Here is a 17,856-nt window from a genome sequence, read left to right as displayed (position 1 = left end):
AAAACCTAAGGCAGCAAAAACATGTCTCTTAGGAAGTATTTTAATTAATCCCCTTAGTTTTGGGTAGTTTTGTATGGTTAGCACAATTTAGCAAATAGTTATTAAACTCCTGTATAATGAAGGGTTCTACTTTTTACATTCTGTTCTTTTTTTCCTCAAGAAGTTTACAGTCCAGGGGCTGGAGCGATAGCACAGCTCGTAGGGCATTTGCCTTGCACGTGGTCGACCCGAGTTTGATTCCGAGCATCCCATATGGCCCCCTGAGCACCGCCAGGAGTGATTCCTGAGTGCATGAGCCAGGAGTAACTCCTGTGCAATGCAGGTGTGACCCAAAAAGAAAAAAAATAAAGAAGTTTACAGTCCAGTGAGGCAGATGGGCAGGAGAAATTATATAAATAACAACAATAATAGAAAGCAGAATAATAGTTACTTTCGCTAAGGTCCTCTATTGAAACTCATAGTAATAAGTCATAATATAGAATGAAAAGAAATTCTTGCCCAATTTAAACCAAAATTGGAGGCTGCGATATCTGTAAGGGAAGATGAAAAGACATGAGAATAGGTTTTCTAAAATTAGCAAATGCATACTTGGGGAAATGTGCATATAAGTTATAAAAATGGTCAGTATTTATTTGACCAAATATTGTTTGGTCAATATTGTTGGAAATATTATGAGACAATGTTGTGCGCTCTTTGTCAGCACCACAAAATGGAAAGTAGAGGGAGGAGGAGATTGAATTTGAGAGTTCTCTAATTAGAATTAGGCTTTAGAAGTTTGGGTCCAAAATGTATAAATATTGCTGGTCAGAGAGATATATTAAAGGCCATGTGTTCTAAGAGCACAAAATTGCAATAAAAAAGGGAAACTGAGAACTTGACTGGATTAAAAGTCTTTTTCAAGATGAATTGTGAAAGTGAAAACTAAAGAAATTGACAGATAGACTGAGATAGATGAGGGAGAGAGTATCTCAAATACCATGTTAGAGTTTTCTAAATTGGGACCATGGGACATGGCAATTAAACCATAAAAAGAAAGTGAGGTGGATAGGCAGGAGAAAAGAAATCAAGAAAAGGATTAAAATTAGAGTCAATATTAATTAATTGATGGGAATGATTTTGGAAATGTTTATGAACAAACAGGTTGACATGTCATGCAGAAAATTACAAGCGAGGAGTTGGAGATTGAAGGGGAGACTCACAAAGCTTTGGCATCACGTTCACAGAGGTGGTGAACAAAGCCTGCAAATCCAATGAGAACGGGATAACCCCCGCAGGGTGAAACTAAGACCCATGTTTATAAAGATGTGTTGAGGTGGTAGCTGTGCCTCCCAGCAGTGAAGGAATAGCTTTCCTTGTAGTTTATGTAAAGTGGAGATGATGGAGGTAGCCGCTTTGAGAACACCTACTGCTTATTTTCTTGGTCACCCAGGGCAATACCTGGGGAAATCTAGTACTGATGAGAGTCTGTGGGAAGTCCCAGCAGCGTATAGACATCATGTGTCACCAGCCCCTGAGGCAGTTGTCAAACCTCACCTGGATGCTACTTGTTCTGCCTCGAAATGATCCCCTGCACCATTTTTCTCAGCAGCCATGGAACTCAGGCTGAATCAAGGAATTTATCTTTGTGAAAAAGGAAAATCAACTGCAAATCTTATGCAAGCTCTTTGGGTTCATTTCTTTCTATAATAAAAAAGTAATTTTAGGAAGAGACAAAGGGTGAAGTAAAAGTTTATTCAAAAAGGATAGAGATGCATGCTCAAGGTAGAGCATGGGCTTCTGCAGAGTGGAAATCAAAGTACATCCTAAACAGGATGTGCAGATTGTTTCCCCAGACAGACATAATATGCCCCAGGGTAAGAAAGGACGCATCTTAGGCAGAGATGTGGCCAGTGTAAACTCAGCGTACATCTCAAGAGGAGATGTGGCAACCTTGTGCCTCTTCCTTTGCCAAGTTAATTTCCCAAACTGCCCCCAAGTCCATTGCTGGGGTGTTTACCAAGCGGGGACAGCTTGGGGCTGCTGGTGGCCTTTTGATTTGTTTAGCCTGGTGGCCTTTGTTCCAGCAGTGGATCCCCTCCTCCCTGATAGTCCAGTTGTGCTCTTGCTATGGAATTCTGTTTCTCAGTGGTTTTCCCGGCCAAGCTCTTGAGATAGATACAGTGGCTCAAAAGGGTTGTTTTAGGTTTCACACAATATTGTTGCTAATGTACACTAGCAGCCTCCCCTATCTCTTTTATCATGCTTAAAGCAAGGGATTTCTTATCTAACACTCCTTAGACTACTTTTAATCCTTGTACTTGGAAGCAAAAGCCCCCTTACAAATGCTGACTTCATTGCAAAAATAACCTATTCTCTGATGAAAATAATACTAATACTTTGTAAAGTTAGTAAAATGAATAAATGAAATGGAAACTATAGAAAGAAAAGTGTGGGGGCTTTTGAATATGTGCCTAGATTTTGTATTTGTGGGAAGAAATATGTTGTAATTCTATAAGGAAAAGGACGTTACATGGAAATAAACTATATCAAGTTCAGCACGAAATTGAAGAAAGACCATTGAGATTACAATTTAAGAGATCACTTGTTATTTGCCTATAAGATTCCAGTTTCAAAGGAATACAACTGGGAGAAAAAGGTGTTAATTAAAGAATGTTGATTGGTTAAGTGGGGCAAGTGTACACTAGAAATAGGAGAATGAGATAGGGAAAATGGTCTCCTTGTTGGAAAACTTCTGCATTACAGGCAAAAGGGAGAAGGAGAAGAGAAAATTATGACTGAAGTAAGGTTTATAAAATGTAAGCATGAACTGAAATGGGCTAGAGCTGAGGTTTAGTGCTTAACTGTGGAAATAGTCTACTCTCTTCTGATAGCGCAGAAAAAAATGATACCTGAAAGAGTATTTTCAAAGTAGAGAAGCTAAAGGAGTTTAAAGAGAGGTCCTTTCTGCTCCTAAACTATCTAGAAAGTTCATTATCTGAGTGGAGAACAGTATGGGGGAAGAAAAATTAAAATAAGGCCAATTTGTATTCCATAAATTTTCTTTTTAGTTCCTTGGTATTCAAGTATGCAATGAGTGTTAAATGTAATAAAAAGCAATATGCTCAAAAAGTAAGCATGTTTTTATTCCCATAGTGTAAGAGAAAGATTAAAAATATTAATCTGCATTTTTTTTGTACTTGCTAAAAATTCTTGCTTAAAAGTATTGTTAAATTAACTTTGGCACTTTGCTAATAGAAGCCTTAAATTTAAGACATTTATATACACCAATGGGATAGATATTCCATTGTAGTCATTCTAACACATATGTATCTATATCCTGCTGTTTATAAATGAGAGTAACAATAACCAGTAGAAATAGCTATATAATATTACACATAAATACAACATAATATAAAACAATATAGTTAGCTCTCTGTCATATTATTATGACCATCATAAATATAAGTGACTCACTTAGATGAAGGAGAGGTGGATGGTAGGTAAGTAGTATGTGTAAAAGAGAACAGAAAAGAGGACTTACATGACATTGAAAGATTATCCTGCCATTAATTACTGCCTTTTTTACCTCTCAAAAAATTAGTGAATACTTCTGAAAACTTCAGACCACAGGAGGAATAAGATTTTTAAAACGAATAAATAAAGAGGTGATTTTTATGAGTATATCGATAAACATTTGGATAGCAGAACCTCAAATGAGCTTTTTCCCTCATATTTAAAAACATTAAAAAATAATTATAGGCTTATTTATTTTAAGTATTTGTTGATCTTTGATACTATTAGTCTTGAAATACAATATGGTTTAAAATTTATTTATATGTATACATATTCATGATGTGTATATTCACTACCTAAAATTCATGTAGTATTCTAGAAATATTTTTAAATTCTTGCAGTTGACCATTAAATTAATTCTTTAACAATTCTAAATTAAGTGCTAAAATTAATCCTTAATAATTAAAGAAGCTTAAAATGTGAAAAAGATCGAAGTTTTTGAAAAGCAAAGACATGAGTAAAAGCAGCACTAGCAAAAACTCTTTAAAATATATGTCATGATTAGTCAATTACTAAAAGTCCCTGACATCAGCTTATTTTGTATTCTGTCCTACAGTAGTTCAGGCCTGTACTCAAGTCACCATTTCATTCATATTTACAGTTGCTTGGGAAGGCAACCACAGTGATTGCCCATAAATATCTCTGTGCCTTTATTAACTGCATTTAGAATGGAACTCTATTTATATACATACAGTCATTAAATTGAAAGGAAACAAAAACAAACCCCATCTTCTTCCCCAAGCCTCTGCAACTAACCTCGGAGACTTTTAAAAATTGCAGTTCTTTTTCCTAGAATTACTTAAAAAAAGAAACAATTTTGAAGTTTTAACACCACAAAGGGCCTATTTCTGGAAAGAACAAAGAATTTGGACTAGGATTTCTACATGCTGGTAATTGTTTGCCATTCAATTCCCTGAAATGGTATATGTAGCCATTGTTGAGTTTGCATTTAGCAGAACATAATGACTGCTAATGGCTGTCATTCCAATTTAGGGGTTTTTTTTTGTCATTATAATCTTTTTTAAATCTTTTGCTTATTTCATAAAATTAGGGTCTTATCTCGAGATGCTCTAGATGACAAATACAAGTTTAACCTTGGAAGTCTGGCAGTGGCCAGTGTGCTTCGCTAATAGGTTGGCCAGGGGGCTCTGACGTACATGCTTGTCTCCTGACATCCACCTTCTGTTGAGTCCCATTGTCCCTGTCAGGCAGCTCTCTTGAGTATAAACCTTTTGAAATGACCATGAAGCTTACTCTTAGGATGTACATCTGGTCCCTAGAATGCAGCTACCTTTGTCTTCAAAATAGCAGAATTGTTTCCATGTCTGTTCAACTGACCTCTCATTTTCAGATGTGTTAGTCGTAAGTCAAAGGCATTTTCTATGTCCTAGCCCAATTCTTTAAGTGCACCTCTCCCTCAGCTTGGGGGGTGTAAGAGAACCTCTAAATAAATGAACAAAAGAGTTTTCATTGCTTCCAATTCTTTCATCTTACTCCTCCCTCAGGCAGGTTGTATATATTTGGACATGGGCTCAGAACTAATCACAAGAATGTTAGCACACAGACAGCAGCTGATCCAAACTTTGCTTTGCATTTTGGGAATACTCTATGTTACTAATGTTTTAATCCATTAGGGCCCCAAGGAAAAATAAAGATTTCTCATTTTATATCCAATAGTAGAAAATAATTGGGAAATAGCAGGGACTAGATAATAGTGACTTTCTACTATGGACCTCTTCATAGAACTATAAGGTTCTTTCTTTCTTTCTTTCTTTCTTTCTTTCTTTCTTTCTTTCTTTCTTTCTTTCTTTCTTTCTTTCTTTCTTTCTTTCTTTCTTTCTTTCTTTCTTTCCTTCCTTCCTTCCTTCCTTCCTTCCTTCCTTCCTTCCTTCCTTCCTTCCTTCCTTCCTTCCTTCCTTCTTCTTCTTTCTTTCTTTCTTTCTTTCTTTCTTTCTTTCTTCCTTTCTTTCTTTCTTTCTCTCTTTCTTTCTTTCTCTCTTTCTTTCTTTCTTTTTTAAATTTTATTGAATCACCATGATATAGTTACAAGCTTTCATGTTTGGGTTACAATCACACAATGATGAAACGCCCATTCCTACACCAGTACACATTCCCCACCACCAATATCCCCAGTATACTTCCCCTTTCCCACCCTCACCTTGCCTCCATGACAGATAATATTCCCCATATTCTCTCTCTACTTGGAGCCTTATGGTTTGCAACACAGACACTGAGAGGTCATCATGTTTGGTCCATTATCTACTTTAAGCACACCTCTCCCACCCTGACTGATTCCTCCAACCATCATTTTCTTAGTGTTCCCTTCTTTATTCCACCTGCCTTCTCCCCTCTGCTCAAGAAGCAGTCTTCTAGCTATGGGACAATCCCCCTGGCCCTTGTATCTACTGTCCTTGGGTGTCAGCCTCATGTGATGTTATTTTATACTCCACAAATGAATGCAATCCTTCTATATCTGTCCCTTTCTTTCTGACTCTTTTCACTTAGCATGTACTCTCCATGTCTATCAATTTATAAGCAAATTTCATGACTTCATCTCTCCTAATATCTGCATAGTATTCCATTGTGTAGATGTACCAAAGTTTCTTTAACCTGTCATCTGCTCTAGGGCACTTGGGTTGTTTCCATATTTTGGCTATTGTGAACAGTGCTTCAATGAACATATAAGGTTTTTTAGGAAGTTCTTTGATCTTTTTCACTGGGTGCCACTGAGAAAATTTTGATGATCTATTAACAGTATTGTTGCTTTTCTGGGTGTGGGACCTGTCAGCCATGCAGTTATGAGAGAATGGACCTTGGTTTAAGATTCTGAGTTCACCTTCATGAAATCACTCCTACTTTATTGGAATGAGAGGCCCTGTGTTTTCTTTTTATACCCAGGACCACTGTGCCACCCCAACTGTTTTTAGGGGAGTCTCAAGTGCCATACCCAGTAGTGCACAAGAGCCTCCAAAACTATACCTAGCAATTCTGGGGTAGCATGTGGTACTCAGTACTGAAACAGGGCTATGTAGCCCTTAACCCCTGTACTCTTACCTTTAAAATTTGTTTTGCTTTTAAATCATACTACAAAATTGAGAGCACATCATAAGAAAAATTATACCTAAAAGTCACCAATGAAACTTTGCGATTCTGTATTTTGTATTTTGTTATGTAAAATTATTTTAGTAACTTTTTAATGTATACTTACTCCTAAAGGAATTCTGAATGTTCTCTTTCCCTGCGTAACACAATCCAGTAAAACTGACTTGCATTTTATAATTTCTTTCTTTGAAGGGAAACATCTGGGAACAGATTTTACGGATACCCTTCATCTTGGAAATAATTAATGCAGTTCCTTTCATTATCTCAGTAAGTGCTATGAAAATCTTTTTATTTTCAATAGTCCTAAATAAGGTCTTTGCATCAAAATACTAATAACTAATGTTGAATTGTAGCACTGTCGTCCCATTTTTCATCAATTTGCTTTAGCGGGCACCAGTAATGTCTCCATTGTGAGACTTGTTGTTACTGTTTTTGGCATATCATATACACCATGGGTAGCTTGCCAGGCTCTCCTGTGTGGGCAGGATACTCTCATAGCTTGCTGGGCTCTCTGAGAGAGACTGAGGACTCAAACCCGGGTCGGCTGCATGCAAGGCAAATGCCCTACCTGCTGTGCTATTGCTCTAGTCCAATAATGTAGTTACTCAATGAATGTAGACCTATTAGAATTATGGTATGTATAAGTTGTAAAATTATTTGGATAACTGGATTGTGAAATTGTATAAACGAAAAAAGATTTGAGTACAATAGCAAAATGAAATTCTTTTTAGAAATTTATGACCTAAATATATTATTTAAGCATATGAATGTTATCTAAAATGATTAGAAATAAATCACTATTTAAATCTATTTAATATGCAAAATATTAAATAACTGAGAGTGAGTATTTCAGTTTCTGAAAATGAGAATTCATCTTATTTAATCATGCAATTTATTAAACACTCTTTCTTAAGAAATTTCCCAACAGTCAAACAGCAATTTGTTTTCTTTATCGAATGTAGTGCCATGTACTATAAATTTCACCATACCATATTTATTTTCCATTCCATATATAAGCAGCTAAAGCTTTTGTACTGCAAAATTATATTTTAATTTTGATTGATATTGTTATAACTGTCTTTTGGGATTATGTTATCTAACACTTTTAGTTTTTTCTTTTTAATTTTGAAAATAAGTAGAACCTGAAGCTGTTCTGACTTCTTATAATTAGTTTAATTTGCATGATTTATGTAGAGGACCAAATGGAATTGAATATAATGACAAGCTAACTAAAACATAATTCTAATTGAACATGATTTTCCAGTTTTAACTAAAGTATTTGAATCTCTGAATAGTAAGTGATATAAAGGCTTTATCTACTTTTTACCCTAAGTTGCAGATAGATCAAAGCTATTATAAATTGTCATATTACAAAGACAATCATTGTATTAGCAGTTCTATATGGAATATTGGGAAAACATTTTCCTGCTTCCATAGCAGTCTTTCACTGTTACTTAGATAATAAATTAAAGATCACTTCTGCTTTTGCATTTTCTTTAGTAAAAGAATATAAACTACTTACCGCATTTTAAGTTAGTATTTTATCTTTATTCGGTTTTTAATATTACTTATTTGTATTCAATCTGTTGATATTATTTCCTGCTTTGAAATCAAAGTTTAGTATTTATTTGTTTTTCAGATATTCTGGCCTCCCTTAAGGAATCTATTTGTCCCAGTCTTCTTAAACTGTTGGCTTGCCAAACATGCCTTGGAAAATATGATTGTAAGTATAAATGTGAAATGCAAATTCAAAAATACCTTTTGGACTCTTTATTATTTCTTACTTATTTTAATTTATAAATTAAACAGAGAAATATGGTTTGAGGTCTTAATCATAATTCTCTTCATTTTGATTTCTTCTACAAATATAAACTCATTCTCTCATAATATTTTTAGACATAGTTAAATTTGTAAGTGCTTTCTTTTAAAGTTAAAATTTTTACATAGCACTGTAGTAAGCAATTTTATTGCAGTCCTTATAAAAGTGAAAAGATTGTAAATTATTATAAAATAATTAAAGTGCATTTTAAATACCTATATTAATAAATATAAGGTGACCAGGCAGTTTTAATGTAAATCAGAATGGAAGCTTATTGACATTTTTGACTTAATACTCTTTTTTGAATACTGAAAAAGTGATGAACAAAAATGGTTCTGAATTTCTAAATGATTCCAAACCAAAGATAATTGCTATTTGGAGTGGTCAAACTTCAAACTCCATTTTCTCATTACAAATAGTCTTTAAGGGCAATATATTAATGTGTAATGGGGTGTCTATCTATAAGGATTCAGAAAGCAATCTGGACAATGATTCTTAACTTTAGAACATCTTGTCTTTCATAAAAATATCAGACATTTTGTAAGTAGAAGCTCCTAACTTAACATAATCCTTCTTAGATTTAAATGGATTTGGTTGAGAGCAGGATATTGGGAAAAAGGGAATTGGGAAATAGAACATAAGATTCAGAAAATCACCATAATTTTGCTCAGAGGTACTACAGCTGCTAAGGCACTTACTTTGCATGCAGCCGACCTGGATTTGATCTCCTGATTCCTGGTACCACCCTGAGCCTGCCTGGTTTATTTCTGAGCTCAGACCCAGGAGTAAGCCCTGAGCACTGCCAGGTGTGGCCCTAAAATAAACAAACAAACAAAAAAAACATAAAAAAGATCATCACAGTTGTGTTTTGCTCAGGGCTGATCCTTATTGTAAGAATTAATTTAAAACCTAAAATATTTGTAACAGGTCTTGATACTTATGAACAAGCAATCAGATATTTGCTTCTTAGTTAATTATTGCACATATATATTGCATATTATTGTGCAATCTACTATATAGTAGGCACTTTTATCTGAAAGGCATGTAATAAAACTTCTCTATTAGTTTTTTTTTCCTCTTTAAAAGGGAATGCAAACACTGCCTTAATGGCCTGTTTACAGGAGTTGGAGAGAAAGTGTTTGCCTTTCACACGGCATACCTGGATTTGATCCCTGGCACTTTGACACCCACCAGGACTAATCTCTGAGATCAGAGGGATCAGAACAGAGCCAAGAGTAACTCCTGTATACTATAGTGTGGCCCCCCAAAAGTACAGGTACATCTATGTATAAGTCAATATTATTAATTTTAATAGACTGATACAATTTTTCTAGGTGCTAAATTTATTTTACTCTTAGATTAAATATAAGTGAAAATCATGACAAGTACTTAACCAAAAGGAACATTGGGCCATAAGTTGATTATTCAGCTCAGTCTAGCTTTAAAAAATTATCCAAATGAAAAATCATCAGATGAGAATCCAAGGTCAAAATATAGTGAGATTTATTAAATGAAATAATGAAGCTTCATTACTTAAGGCATGCAATAAAAATGACTAAATTTTGCCCACATTATTAAAAATGTGGTTAGATTATCCACTATTTTTGTGATAGTGTAGATGCATAGAAAGCGTTTAGTGTGTTAGGAATTTGTTCACTGTTATGTCACAAAACTGACAGTATAAAATTGTAGATAAAATATCATTTCAATGTATGTTATATATGTGTGCTTTGTGAGATAATTTCTAGTGACATAAACTATGTTATAGATTTGTAGATTTTGTAATCTTTTATTTTATGGGTTTCTGTTCATTTCAAACTTTGTAAACAGTCTTTTAGGTTTTAAACAATAGAGTATGAGATAAATTACCTTACCATCACTGAATCTCAGTGAATCATCTCTTTGTCTTTCTCTATGACATATTTTACCTCACCTATCATTAAAACTAAAGTAAGTTGATTAGAATTCCATCTGTTATTTCTTTCTTTCCTGACAGGTATTTATGGAGCAAAAAAAAAATTGATTATTTACTGGTGAAAGAGGATAAATAAATTAAGAAGCAATGGAAAATGGACTGTACATTAATATTGCAAGATGCTAACTTTAAATGTTGACTTATGATTATTTCCATGGTTAGGATTTTCTTCTGACAACTATAGCACAAATTAACAGAGAGCTTAGCAATGTATTGATTCTAGGTTAGTGAATTTGTAATTTTGAGATAGTTGATAAAACCCAATATCTGTGCAAATATACAAGTTACACTCCCATCACTTAGTCAATTAAAACTCCAGTGGTTACTTCATATGAATGCTTAGAAACATTCATTTGGTATAAAATAAAAGAGATTTTTATGAATTTCAAACTGTATTACAAAATTGCTTACCAGAGATTTATAACAAATTAGATCAGCTGTGTGTTTTGAATGATTGCTTTTTCTGGGGGGGATCTTAATGTGGATTATTATAAAATTTAATATCTTTTAATTGGAAAAGTAAAATGATAAATTATATCAACTTTTTCACATAAATAATGACATTACATTTTAAATCATTTGTTCATTGACTATCCAAAGTTAAAACATAACATTATACCCATCTAAAGTATATATATAGTGGGTATACATAGAATGGGCTGGAGCGATAGCATCGAGGGTAGGGCATTTGCCTTGTGCACAGCTGACCTGGGTTCGATTCCTCCACCCCTCTTGGAGAGCCTAGCAAGCTACTGAGAGTATCTCTCCCGCAAGGCAGAACCTGGCAAGCTACCCGTGGGGTATTCGATATGCCAAAATCAGTAGCAACAAGTCTCACAATGGAGACATTACTGGTGACTGCTCAAGCTTATCGTTGAACAATGGGATGACAATGACAGTGATACAGTGATACATGAAATAGTTGTTATCCAGTGCATAGTAAGATATGAATGAATCTGTTACATGTATTCAGTCCTCTTAAAATTTTTAAGTATACTTTTTTTGTATCATTATAGAATGATCTACATAGAGCCATTCAGCGTACACAATCTGCAATGTTTAACCAAGTTTTGATTTTAATATCTACGTTACTATGCCTTATCTTCACCTGGTAAGATTTTTACCTATCAGCACTTTTACTATTTTTAATTTAATCATAGTCCTTAATAGAAGCATTATAATGAACCACTTAAATTAATAGCTGGCTAAAATAAATAAATTGAAATTGACTGTAGAATGTAATTGAACACTCACAGACATAAAAGTAATATCTTTTTTTTTTTTTTTTTTTTTGGTTTTTGGGTCACACCCGGCGATGCACAGGGGTTACTCCTGGCTCTTCACTCAGGAATTACCCCTGGCGGTGCTCAGGGGACCATATGGGATGCTGGGATTAGAACCCGGGTGTTCTAATCTAAGGCAAACGCCCTACCCGTTGTGCTATCACTCCAGCCCCAAAAGTAATATCTTTTCTTCGACCTTAACAAAATATAAAAACTGAATCTACAGCCAGAAAGCACATAAATCATTTGGTTTGGATATTTATCGCATCTCTGGCATCTTCCCAAGTGCTGTAAACAATCAAATCACAAAATTTGTACTGCAATGCCATAGTTGTCAAACAAGAATGTTTCCTTCAGGCCCCTGACAGAGGTGAACTTATCTATTACAGTCTTTGAAGCGGAGACGCCTTGGAGAGAGCTGTCACTGCCTTCACTGCTCCTGCCTGTGCTTTCTCCTGAGACGCGTTAGTGTGCAGTCAGGCAGAAAGCAAGGGCAGATCAGCTGACAGAGGAAGGCATGACCCGGCACTTTGCTTTATCACAGAAAACAGTTCTTTTTTTATAAGGTCCCATTTCGACAATTCCAGAGCAATGCAGTATGAAATGGTACACTGTGGAGATTTATGCAGATCCTTAACTTGAGAAAAAATGAAGCTAATAAACTGACGTAGTAGAGTAGATGATACACTATTTTTGGTTTTAGTCTTAGTATCTGCATTTGTGCTTTGACCTGGATTTGATTTATTGTGAAAGAGAAAAGCTAATTAGGAAGCAATAGAATAAGAAAGTTGCACCCATATATTAGTACAACCAGAGTTGGGTGTGAGTACAGCTGTAGTCATAAGCATATATAAATATAGATTTAGATACAGAGGGTTGACATAGCATGAGTAATATGACTTGTATTTCTAATAAATGCATTCAAATGGTCTTACTGCATACTTTTATATTTTAAAAAGGACATTTTTAGATTTAATATCTTTAATTACATCTTTCTAAAATTGAATTCATGATATTTTATCATTTAAGTTCTTTCTCTTTCTAATATAGTTTTTATTTTCCATCTAGCAAATGCCTGGTTGCAAAAATAAAATACGTTAAAGCTATTTAAAGTCACCAAGAAGTTTTCATTTTAAGATAATGACTTTGAATATTGAAAAATGTCATCATACTATGAAAGTTTAAAATTTGTGTGTACATTTCATGTAGTTCTATTTCAGTTGCTGGAAAATAAGTAAAATGAATGAATTTTGAATATTTCAGGGAACTTTGAATTAATTTTAGTAAAGAGGCTATAGTAAAATATGGTATATTTTATAGAAGATGAGATTTATATTTTATAGAAGAGATTTACTTTAGTAATAAGAAGATATTAGTACTTTTTAAGTTAACATTTCATATTTATAAAATAACAGTAGGCAGCATTCATTCAGTAAGCATCATCATGAGAATGAATCTTCTGCAAGGGGCTCTTGTTTTGTTACTACTATCTGCATACATGGTTATTTCTTGGCTAGTTTGTGTTTTTGCCGGGGGGAAACTTGATGAATTTAGATAAGCCCTTATGCCAAAACATGCAGGAGTGTTAGGGAAAGAGTTCTTATGCTCTCAGTGGATTTTCCATTATGCAATATTGTTCTCACTTGTGTGATTTGTGTGACTGTCTTAATTATTTGCTGCTTTTGTCATATGTTTCAATTTTAGACAATTAAATCTTGAATTTTAGTTTGGACAAGTGTTACAGAACATTGCAACTGTTACCGATATGTTACTATGAGTCTATCTCTTAAAACACAGTTTCTACAGAGTATATTTAACTGTAGAAAATGCTATCGTTTTTAATAATCTGTATACTAATGGATTTATATTAGTGTTTTTATTGAGAATGGAGAAAATGAGGCTTTTTTTCTTCCTTCCTGAAAATGAGGCTTTTGTGTGTGTATTTTCTCTCGTATGTTTTTTCTCTAGTATTTTCTGTAGTATTTTCTCTAGATGTTACAATGTAACATTGTAAATCATGATCACAATACTAAGGTAGAATACTTTTGCTCTGATTCACTACTAGAAATGTATTTTGTACAGTGGTTAGGGCACATGCCTAGCAAAAGCCCACCCTGGGTTTGATACCACATGGCCACACAAGTGTTGCTAGATGTAGCCCTAGAGACCCCCAAGCATCTCTGTTCATGGTTCTGGAGGGTACTGAGCACTGCTGGTGTGATCTAGGTAGTCCGTCGCATCAAAGAACCCAAATCACAGCATCCTTGTGACCTTGCATTAAACCACTCTCTAGGTCTCTGATAGTAGGTGGGGTCCCAGACCTACTGAGCATCTCTTGGATGTACCCCCCAGTGAACTTAGACTCTACTAGTTATAACATAGAAACTGTTTTTCAACAGAGTTAAACTCTTCCCTGTAAAATACAAAGATACACAAAGGTAGAGTCACAGAAGCATGCACAGAGGTCTCGACCTGTTGTATCAGAAAAATACAGTTGGAGAGTGCTAGGCATGTATCTTGTTTTTGCTCTTCTCAAAACACAGTTTCCATGTCATGGTTCAAGATGGTTGTTAATAGACTTACTATCCCATGCATCATGAATATTGTCTGCAGAAAGGAAAATAAGGCAAAAAAGCAGAAATGAGAATTTTATCATCAATCCACATATATCTGAATAATGGTCTGCAAAAATGTAGGCTAGCTGGGCAACAAACAGAATGCCTGTCTGAACCATGGTAAAGAGAACTCTGGATGCTGTGATGATAAGTCGAGTCCGGGACAGAGAAGGCATTAAAGCCCATATGTACATCTTTGCTTAAAACTCAGGGGAATGCTAGTTTGGAATCCACAAGAAAATTAATTTATTTTTGCTTTGTTTTCTATGTTATTACATGAGGCTACTATTACTCACCTTTTAATTTTTTTAATGAGGGTCAAATTAGATAATTTATAAAATGTCTCGGCATAGAATATGGCGCAAGTGTGAGCCCTTCATTATGTGATAATAAAGCTAAATTCAAAAAGATCTAAGCTTACTAACCTACTAATAGTGTACATACATAAATGTGTGTATATATATGCATATATATGTACACTTGTCTACATGCATGGCTTTATATAGCTTCAAATATACATGCATGTTTTAAATTGTGGAGAGATTAGTCTCAATTAATTGCTGTTACATCTTAGAACAAAAATCCCTCTGCTTTTCCAAATCAGAACTTTTAATATACACATTATCATTTAAGCCCCAAATGATTCAGGAACTAACATTTGATGGATTGCCTATGTTGTTCATGAATTTTGCAATCTTAAAAATGATCTGTTTTGGAAAACTGCTATATCATTTTAAAATGTATCTTCGCTTCTTGGTTATTAACATTACAAAGAGCTCTCATTAAGCATCTGTCTGCAAGAGACACATGCTCATTGCCAAACTGAAATAAATATTAAGCTGCTGACCCACGCGCTGTAGCGAATGTGCTCGGAATTGTTTTTCCTGTCATTGTAATGGAATTGGACCAATCTTTCCACACATTGGCCGTGTACCCTTCCTGATCAATAAAGCAGACTTCCCCGACAGCTGGGAATTGTGATTCAGCCCATGTCTCTGTAACAAAGCAGAGCAAATGGGAACATCCGGGAATAAGTGCATGACTTTAGGTTAATTATTAACATATTCTAACCAATATTAATGCATTTAATGCTTCTAATTTTACACTAGTAGACTTAGTTCACACATACTTTGCTTCAAACTTTTTTTACTTTATTTAATTTATATATTTGCATATGTATATATCTGGATATTTGATTGCTTGTTTTGTTTGGCCACAATTTTCCTGTATATCACTGTCACTGTCACTGTCATCTGTTGCTCATCGATTTGTTTGAGCGGGCACCAGTAACGTCTCTCATTGAGAGACTTATTGTTACTATTTTTGGCATATCCAATATGCACGGGTAGCTTTCCAGGCTCTGCTGCGCGGGCTTGATAATCTCGGTAGCTTGTTGGGCTCTCCTAGAGGGGCGGAGGAATCAAACTTGGGTTGGCCGCATGAAAGGCGAATGCCCAACCGCTGTGCTATCGCTCCAGCCCTTCCTGTATATAATAGGTGAAAAATAGAGGAGCCAGAAAGATAGTACAGTGGGTAAGACACATGCCTTTTATGTGGCTGACCCAGATTCAACCTCTAACATCCGATTTGGCCATGACATGAAGGATCCTTGAACACAGAGAAAGGAGGAAGCCCTGAGCACCACTTCTGTGTGTGCCCCAAACCCTATAAAAATTGAAAAAAAAGTTGTTTTCTTTTCTAAAAAAACAACTAAAATCTACTATCCAAAGAGCTTTTTATTTATTTTTTGGCTTTTTGGGTCATACTGGCGATGCTCAGGGGTTACTCTTGGCTCTGCACTCAGGAATTACTCCTGGTGGTGCTCAGGGACCATATGAGATACTGGGAATCGAACCCAAGTTGGCCTTGTGCAAGGCAAATGCCCTATCCACTGTGCTATTGCTCCAGCCCCAAGTAGCTATTTTTAAAAATACGACAAAACTGTCTATTTTAAACATGCAAACATTAAGCATAGTGACTAATATTTCATGATGTGGTGAGAATTTTTCTGAACACTATATGCACTACATAATTTAGTATTCAACAACCTACAGGGTAAGTTCTACTACTACCTTCATTTTATTGATAAGAAGTTCAGATATCAAATATTTCAATACTTTACAAATAAGGAGCCAGAGAAATGGTTTAGTAGGCTAGTGGAGCAAGTGGAGCGAATCACCCTGGATTGTTTCACAGAAGCCTATAAGGTCCTCTGAGCACCACTCCCGGGAGTGATCTGGATGTCGTTCAAAAAAACCAACAGACAACAACTCCAAGGAAAAACTAATTATATCTCCCAGAAGAAATAAAGATGCTGTCTACAAAGGAATAAGAATCTAATCTCCACATTCTCATGTAAACATTATTTCTAGGACGCTGCTCATATATATTCAAAGAAATCATTGTTTTTTTGTTTTAGATATTTTATTTACTTGTGTTTTTAAGACACTGTGATTTACAATGCTGTTCATAATAGAAATGTTTCAGTTATAAAATATTGCAGTACCAATCCCACCACCAGAGTCCCCAGGGTCCCTGTCATCCTGCTAGCCCCATTAGTAGTCATATAACAAATTTATTTCCTATCGCTCCAAAAAAACTTAAGGAAATAGCAAATTATCAGAAGATAAATCAACAAAAGTCAATTTGTAATGATTAATTGCTGTATGATTTTAACCTATACAAGTAAGAAAATCCAAATCATGTAATACCTATTCTCATTTACATAACTAAGTTTTAAAATGGTATCTAAAACAGATCACATTGTTTTATTTTGTATTGAACCTTATTGTGGTAATCATCAGATCTTTCCTGTTAAATATATATAAGGTATATTTTTGTCTCCTTGGCAGGCATATAACAAATTTATTTCATATTATTTGGTCCAAAAACCTTAAAAACTGGCAAATAGAATTATTATAAAGTAAATGAATAAAAATGAATTTTTATTACTAATTGCTGCATGTATTTAACATTTCTTAATCTAGTAGAGGACAACCATATACAACATTAGTAAGTACCATATTCAATACCACACAATGGGAAGTTTCTCTTGTTCTTTAATGGAGCTCTTTTAATGCTTCTTGCAAAAGTGATTTCAAGACTGAATTCCCTGAGTTTTTGCATATCCCTGAAGCTTCAATGACATTATTTGAAACATAAATTTGTCAAATCTAAGCCAGCATTAAATTATGAGGGTAATATAAAGTAATGTTAAGATTTGAAAAAGTATGCGACATACATATTATAAAGAATATATTATAGGAAGAATGTAAAAGAAAAATATCAATTATGAGAAGCTATAGTATATGCAATAGAAACACTGAACTGGTTCCTGAGCAATCTGCAGGGATTTCTAGTACTTTTTCAGAACTGTTCATGGAGTTTGATCCCTGCAAAGGAGCCGAGGCACAGAAGTTTCCAGTTTAGGGCAGAATGGAGTAAGAAAGCTGAACAGAGAATGCCCTTTTCTAATATTCTTTGAAAATTCTAGAAAAGTGTCTGTGACAT

At 34.7% G+C, this 17,856-nt stretch overlaps 1 protein-coding gene across 2 annotated transcripts in view; it reads left to right on the top strand.

Moving 5' to 3' along the window:
- KCNT2 (potassium sodium-activated channel subfamily T member 2) overlaps nucleotides 1-17,856 on the top strand; it is a 368,079-nt gene that overhangs the window by 120,757 nt on the left and 229,466 nt on the right. For both annotated transcript variants that reach the window (XM_055144870.1, XM_004619919.2), the window contains exons 6-8: nucleotides 6,847-6,921; nucleotides 8,294-8,377; nucleotides 11,465-11,559. In XM_055144870.1, the coding sequence (XP_055000845.1) occupies nucleotides 6,847-6,921; nucleotides 8,294-8,377; nucleotides 11,465-11,559 (254 nt within the window). The remainder of the gene's footprint in view (nucleotides 1-6,846; nucleotides 6,922-8,293; nucleotides 8,378-11,464; nucleotides 11,560-17,856) is intronic.

The sequence above is a fragment of the Sorex araneus genome, chromosome 7 (assembly GCF_027595985.1).
Source record: "Sorex araneus isolate mSorAra2 chromosome 7, mSorAra2.pri, whole genome shotgun sequence".
NCBI lineage: Eukaryota > Metazoa > Chordata > Mammalia > Eulipotyphla > Soricidae > Sorex > Sorex araneus.
This window is presented reverse-complemented; position numbering and strand designations above follow the sequence as displayed.